The 8,217-nt window shown below is 34.7% G+C and overlaps 1 protein-coding gene across 1 annotated transcript; it reads left to right on the plus strand.

The window, feature by feature from the left end:
- Positions 1–209: 209 nt before the first annotated feature.
- On the plus strand, positions 210–4,868 carry LOC141633036 (uncharacterized). Its single transcript, XM_074445533.1, has 6 exons — positions 210–1,310; positions 1,359–2,026; positions 3,406–3,478; positions 3,572–3,837; positions 4,152–4,450; positions 4,612–4,868. Exons 1-6 carry the CDS (start codon positions 210–212, stop codon positions 4,866–4,868), a joined length of 2,664 nt encoding a protein of 887 aa, XP_074301634.1.
- Positions 4,869–8,217: the final 3,349 nt, after the last annotated feature.

Consider the following 8,217-nt stretch of genomic DNA (forward strand, 5'->3'; position numbering starts at 1 on the left):
AGAATTATGGTTTGTGGAAAAACATGATGACACACTACATTAAAGGTATTGATTGGGAGTGTTGGAGAATTGTTCAGAACGGTCCTATCAAAATTTTGGTAGGAACGACTGAAGGTCCTTCCTATGAGAAAAAGGAAGAAGACTATATCGAGGCCGACTACAAGAAGGCAGAAAAAAATTCAAAAGCGATAAGTCTACTACAAAATGGTATGACTTCAACAGAGTTTGATCGCGTTTCTTCTTGTACGACTGCCAAGGAGATATGGGACGGATTGGAGTTGGCTTACGAAGGGACGTTCATTGTTAAGAAATATCGTATTGATCTTTTGATAAAAAAATACGAACTATTTTCTTTGGAGCCTAATGAGACACTTGATAGCATGTCAACACGATTTTTAAGTATCATAAATGAACTAAAGAATATAGGTCGCACTTTTCCGACTGAAGACATAGCTAGAAAAGTACTTAGGAGCATAACGAAAAAATGGCGCCCCAAGGTCACCGTTATGGAAGAATGCCGTGACCTTACCAACCTCTCATATCAAGAACTCATTGGAGCCCTAATGGCTCATGAACTCACTTTAAATGCTGATGAAGCTGAACCGAGCACTCGGAAGGGTATGGCGCTCGCAAGTGAAAATAATGAGTCCGATCTAGAAGATAAGACTGTGTTATTTGCCAAACGGTTTAGGAAGAAATTTTTTAATAAAACTTTTAACAGCAACAAGTCTTCGAACAAGAAGTCGTCTGATTCAAAAAATTCTTTTGCAAATAGAGTCTGCTTCAAGTGCGGGGATTCTGATCACATGATCAAGGATTGCCCCACGTGGAAGAAAATAAAAGACAAATCCCAGAGAGATAAAACTAAGAAAGAATTCGAGCAAGTCATGATGACTTCATGCTGGGGAGATCTAGATACAGAGGACGATGAAGAATCCGAAGATGAAGAGGTTGCAAATATATGCTTAAGCAATATAAGCTTAGATATCGATAATGATTCAAGTTCAGAAATCTGTCTCATGGGAGAATCCGATTCTGATGAAGACGAAGATGAGGTAAGTTATCTTGAACTGAAGAAACAAGTTAAGAAATTATCAAAAAATGCTTTAGTTAAATATTTTGAACAATCGTTGGATCACAGTCATGAGCAAAGTCTTGAATTAAAAGAATTAAAAGAGCAAATTATGGACATTGCTAAAGAAAATCAATTGCTTAAGGCAAAGGCCAAAAAATTGAAATCTAAGGCTACAGTTGATGATACTGAAGCTTTGAATTCAATGGCAAACGAGAAGAAGACTCTTGAATCTAAGGTTATAGCTAATGAAGCTATAACCAAAGAGCTGAAACTCAACATTAAGCAACTTCAAGACAAGGTTATAGCCAATGAAGCTATAACCATAGAACTGAAGAAACTTAATGATTTTCAAAAATCCGAGATTTCAGCCAAAAATGGCACAATCTCAGATCCTAAGAAGGAAATTGAGTTTCTTAATAAGCAACTAAATGAAAAGGAGATTAATCAAGCAAATATCTCAAAACAATATGAAGAGAAAATTGCTATATTAAACAATCTCCGTGAAGATAACACTTCTATGGATATTAATATTGATCATAAAAAATGCAATGAAGAAATTCAATCTTTAAAAGAACTACTCCTTCATGCTCGTAAGGTTCATGACAAATGGGAAGGAAGTACAAAGGTATTAAACTTCTTAACAGAACAATCCGATAACAATATGAAAATGGGATTAGGGCATGAATGTTACGGTCGTAGGGATCATTCTAAATGCAAGGCTACTCCCTCAGATCGAGATTTTAGAAAGCGAAAGTACGCTGATTTATCCGAGTATTTAATGTGTACTTACTGTGGCGATAAAGGTCATATAAAGGTCAATTGTGTAAAACATGCGCATGATATACGAAAAAATGTCGAGACCCACAAAGCATGTGAGGTTATAGTTGAAGACGATTACTCTACTATTGATGAACCCAACGATAATGAAGAACGAAATAATGAGTTTCAATGGTTTTTTATATGAGTTTTGATTTTCAAAGCAAAAAGAATGTCCCTAAACAAAAGACAAATGAAACATCTAAAACTCAAACGAATGATGTTAAGAAGCCTAGATCTTATCATAGAACGCCTCAGAAGAAAAGAACCGTTAGACAAGTTTGGGTTAGGAGAGACCTAGTTTTTAGAGAAACTAACATCAAAGGACCCAACTTAGCGTGGGTACCTAAAATCTGCCTTTAAATTATTTTGCAGGTCGTGGTGAAAGAAAACAATCAGTGTTATCTCGACAGTGGATGCTCAAGACATATGACTAGAGACAAAAATCTATTTCTTTCACTCAAACCCTTTAATGGCGGCAAGGTTACCTTTGGAGATAATAAGAAAGGTAAAGTAGTAGGAATTGGCAAAATAGGTATTTCTCCTTCTCATGCAATTAGTGAAGTATACCTTGTAGAGGATCTAAAACATAACTTACTAAGTATCTCACAATTATGTGATAAAGGCAACAAAGTCGTATTTCATTCATATGGTTGTCGAATCATAATTGAGGGAACTAGTAATGTTATCCTTAAAGGATAAAGAAAGAGAAATGTATACATGATTGATCTAAATGCTATTCCTACTAACTCTTTTACATGTATGAAAGTAACTTTAGATGATCCATGTTTATGGCATAAGAGGTTTTCACACTTAAGTTCAACCAATTTAAACAAACTCAAAAGGTGGGATTTGGTAGAGGGTTTACCCAAAATCAAGTTCGACCAAGAGAGCTTATGTGACTCATGTGCTCGTTGTAAACATGTAAAATCATCTTTTAAGCCAAAAAGAGTGATTAGCACAAGCAATCCCTTGGAATTGGTGCACATGGATCTATGTGGACCAATGAAAGTAAGAAGTAGAGGCGGATCAAGGTACGGATTTGTTTTGGTAGATGATTACTCAAGGTACGTTTGGCCTATCTTCTTAAGTTCTAAAGATGAGACTTTTGGTGAATTTGTTGTACTAATGAAGCTTGCTCAAAACAAATATAAACACAATCTGGGTTCTATTCGTACGGATCATGGCACTTAATTTGACAACCAAGCATTGATTGAATATTTTAGGGAGAATGGTGTATAACATAATTTTTCTGCACCACGAACCCCACAACAAAATGGTGTTGTTGAACGTATGAATAGAACACTGGAAGATATGGCACGAACCATGCTATTATGTAGTGGTGTGCCTAGAAACGTTTGGGCAGAAGCTGTTAGTACTGCATGTTATGTGCACAATCGTGCTATGATTAGACCAATCATTAAGAAAACTCCTTATGAATTACTCAGAGGACGTAAGCCAAATATATCGCATTTTCGTTGCTTTTGAAGAAAATGTTATGTTCATAATAATAGCAAAAATCGTTTAACTAAATTTGATCCCAGAAGCGATGAAGCGATATTTGCTGATTACTCTAACCATAGCAAGGCATACAAAGTTTTCAACAAAATAACTTTATATATAGAAGAAAGTGTACATGTTATTTTTGATGAAAATAATATGTTTGATAAGGCTAAACAGGATGAGGAAGAAGATATGAATGAACCTGACTTTCATCTTTCTAGAGATGATCCTCCAGAGCTAGAAGATGAAGAAAAAGAAATCGAAGGTACTAATGATGAATTAGGGAATCCCTCAAATGAGAAAAATGAGAGAACTGAAACAATAGTTGATGATACTATTGATTCTTCTCAAAAAGAAAAATCTGAATCTACGGTTATAACTAATGAAGCTATAACCCCAAATGTATATCTCATGGCTATAACTAAATCTACTATAACCCAAAGGTTGGATTCAGGGGGAACCAATTCTAACTCATTTGAAGAAGGAGAACCAAGTTCACATGATAACGTACCTGAAAACTCCAAAAAGTGGAGATACTGAACCAAGGAGTGCAAACTCGAAGAAAGTTGAACAACTTTTGTTCATTCTACTCCTTCCTATATACCATTGAACCTTCCAATATTAAAGAACCTCTTGCATAATCTGACTGGATTATAGCAATGCAAGAAGAACTTCAACAATTTGAACGTAATAAAGTTGTACACTTAGTGCCAAGACCTTAAAATCGTTCAATTATTGGAACAAGATGGGTTTTTAGAAACAAATTGGATGACACAGAGGTCATAGTTCGAAACAATGCCAGATTGGTGGTACAAGGTTACAACCAACAAGAAGGAATCGACTATGATGAGACATTTGCTCCAGTGGCAAGGCTAGAAGCAATTCGTCTCTTGATTGCCTTTGCAACACATAAGAGGATGAAGTTATTTCAAATGGACGTTGAGACTGCATTTCTTAACGGTTATTTGAATGAAGAGGTTTTTGTACATCAACCTCCTGGCTTTCTAGATCACAAGTTTCAAAATCATGTATATAAGCTTGACAAAGCTTTATATGGTTTGAAACAAGCCCCAAGGGCTTGGTACGATAGACTATCCAAATTTTTGCTTCAAAGTGATTTTAAAAGAGGGTTAGTCGATAAAACCTTGTTGTTCAAATCTATGTTGATGATATCATTTTTGGTTCAACTAACAACAAACTTTGTAAGTACTTTTCAGATTTAATGACATCAGAATTTGAAATGAGCATGATGGGTGAATTAAAGTTCTTTTTAGGACTTCAGATTCAACAAACAGATGAAGGCATCATGATACATCAACAAAAGTACATCAAAGAACTAATCAAGAAATTTGGAATGCAAGATGCCAATCCCTTGGATACTCCAATGGTTACTGATAAGAATCTAACCTTGGACGAAGATGGTAAGTGTGTGGATGAAACCACTTACCGAGGTATGATTGGCTCACTTCTCTAGTTAACTACAAGTCGTCCGGATATAATGTTTAGTGTATGTGTGTGTGCACGATTTCAGTCGTGTACCAAAGAATCTCATATGGTTGCAGTTAAAAGAATTTTAAGATATTTAATTGGTACGAAAAATCTGTATTTATGGTATCCACTAGAATGCAATTTCAATTTGATTGGATATTCAGACGTAGATTATGCAGGATGTTCTCTAGATAGGAAAAGTACGTCAGGATTCGCTACATTTGTTGGACCTTGTATTATAACATGGGGTTCAAAGAAACAAAATTCAGTTGCCTTATCTACTGCTGAAGCCGAATACATTGCTGCCGGACTGGTATGTTCTCAATTATTATGGCTTAAGCAACAATTATGTGATTATGGTGTAGATGTAGGATGTATTCCTATTTTATGTGATAATACGAGTGCTATTATTATATCCAAAAATCCCGCACAGCACTCTCGTACTAAACATATTGATATTCGACACCATTTTCTGCGCGACCATGTTGAAAAAGGCAACATAAAACTATAATTTTGTAGTACAGAAAATCAATGGGCGGATATTTTGACAAAGGCTTTAGCTAGAAAACGTTTTGAGATTTTACGATTGAAAATTGGTTTAATCGGTGGCAGTTAAATTCGTCATACTTATTTTATTATCTCAAATGACTGACTAGAAATAGACAAGATTGTATGACTGTGTCCGTATATTTTGTTGAAAGGATATTTTTGCTAAATATCATATTATATTACGTGAATTTTTATCTTCGTGCATAATATCTTGTTATCCATTAGTAAACCATAAGATATCGTCATAATATCGTTTTATTCAATCTTGACCGAAAAATAAAAGATAATATTGCCTTATCTTGCATTTTATAGTTTGGTAAATATCACAATATATTCACCTAATCCTCCTCAAAATATTTACCCTAACTTGTTTTTACCAAAATCTAGACTATTCTACTCCTTTACCATATTTAAAAAAAAAAAAGGAAATAAACCAATTTCATACGGCACCTAGTCTTTGTGACCTACCAAATGTCTTACTCATTAAATCCAATAAAAACCATCACCTCACTTGTAATACTCCGTATTTATGAGTCTTTGGGTACCCTATCGAGTAGGCCTTACTCTGTCGAGTAAGAGTGAGTTGCGTTTTAAAATAGTTTCTGACCTGTTGGGTACTCGATCGAGTAACGGGGGAACTCGATCGAGTAAGGGGGCACTCGATCGAGTACCTTAGCTACTCGATCGAGTAGCCGGTTTACGGGGAGTTATTTCTCGGGTTTTGTTAATTATGCGATTAAGGTATATAATCTTTTCCGTCATTGTTCTAAACACTTTTCAAAACCTAAATTACTGTCAAGAGAGAAAGCAAAGTACTGTTGGGAAATGTGTCCTCAACAATAGTGCGATCACATGATTTAAATATCATTATTAAATCTCATATAAAGAATACGTAAGGGATGATTCAATTATATAGTCAAATGATCAACATTAATCGGTAACGATTGGCTTGCTAGAGTTTGACGTTACTGTCGTGGGACGGTGGTGGTCAGTTGATCCCTTAAGGTCACACCTAAAGGATGATGCCCTTATCTATAAAGTTAATTAATTGTATGTCGATACAAGTTGATTAATTCCTTAAAAATGAACAATTTATTTTTAATGAGAGGAAATATGTATCTTATTTTAATGTGATTAAATAAGATCATATTTAGTTGATTAATATGTTAATTCACTAAATTATGTTGAGGTTTTATAAATGTTTCGAGGTAGAGGTAATTAGTCATTTACATTTACAAGAGGTTGTGAATTTAACTAACTAGCTATTATGGGACCCATTATATGTTGATATAATGATAAAATATTACTCAATAAGTTGTGTGAATATATGTTTATTAATTTGTGTCATAATTGTTGTATGATCAAATTAATATTTAATTATGTAAGATAATTAAACATAAGACTTATAAGCATTTGTGGGACAAATATTATAAGACAAAAATGGACCATGATAAGTGCATAGGCACCGATTTTTGGGAACATATAGGACACTTGTCCTAAGTCTTCTATTTTTTCTAAAAAGCTTATGACAACCACAACACTTGTCATGCTCACTCTACCATATAAGAGACTATCCATAAAGCATTTGTAAGAGAGTTTTGAGAAGTGAAATTTTCTCTTATTAAGAGCATAGGGCCGGGCCACTTTTAGTGGGAAGGAGCTTTTGTTGTTCTAATTTTTCCCTCTCTCATACTCTCAAAATATGCAACATGCAATAAAAACCTCTCTCTTGTTCATAGTTTTTTCCTCTAAAACTTGTGAAGTTTGATTCAAATTGTTCAATAAAATTACTAATATTATTAGTGTAATATATGAGTATTAGTAATCAATATTAAGGTAAACTACAAAACAAATATCTAGCAAATATTATTTAGTGGGGATAAGGGATAATCTTAGGTGCAATCAAGAAGAGTGACTTCTATACTTGAGGTCTTTGGAGGATCATCCTAATACTTGACACGGCTATCGCAACCCTATCAAAGATAAAACCTAACGGTCTCAACTAAAATGTAGCAGAGGCAGTCGAGTATCGAATCCACAGGGAGGTAATGTAATTATAGATGTCTAATTCTAATCCTATGGTAACAATTGGGGTTGGTTGTTTATTTGATTCTAAACTACGAGGTTTGAAGGGAAGAGAAATATAATAAAGAGCAGTAAAGGCAATAAAATATGATTTAAACTATCAAGAAGAGAAGGACATGTCGGGATTTCGGTTCACTACGGTAGTCCAATAACTCAGTTGTAAATGATTCAGACGAACTAATGTGAGACGGATGTTAAAAGGTCCTTTCGGTCCACTTTCTATCCTAAAATACCACTAACTTAACTTTCGTCCTCATTAGGGTAGTCTACTGTTTATAGCAGGCCTATTTAGTCCAATCTTTCGATCCAGGATTAATTTTAGCCAGATTAAAGGTTGACATAGAAGCGTGCACTCAACTAGGTCGGGAATTACAGTTAAATTGCTATAGTGACAGAGTCTCGTGATTAATTCGTCTGATTCATCTACTAAATCGTCATCTTTCTACCGTAGATTCCCTAATCCCAACATGAAGGGAGTTTAGCTACTCATATCGGTGATTAAACTATCAGCAGACAATTTCCCAGCAGTGAACATTGTAAGTAAACTAAAACTCGCAATAATGAAAATTAGGGCAAAGGAAATAAGAACACAAACGAGAAATTAAAGCAACAAAATGATTATTATTAATAAAGGAAGAGAGGGAATTACAATCAATGCGAATCCGGCGTAAAGAACAACTGAATCCGAGCAATAATAACCC

Source organism: Silene latifolia, chromosome Y, assembly GCF_048544455.1.
Source record: "Silene latifolia isolate original U9 population chromosome Y, ASM4854445v1, whole genome shotgun sequence".
Taxonomy (NCBI): domain Eukaryota; kingdom Viridiplantae; phylum Streptophyta; class Magnoliopsida; order Caryophyllales; family Caryophyllaceae; genus Silene; species Silene latifolia.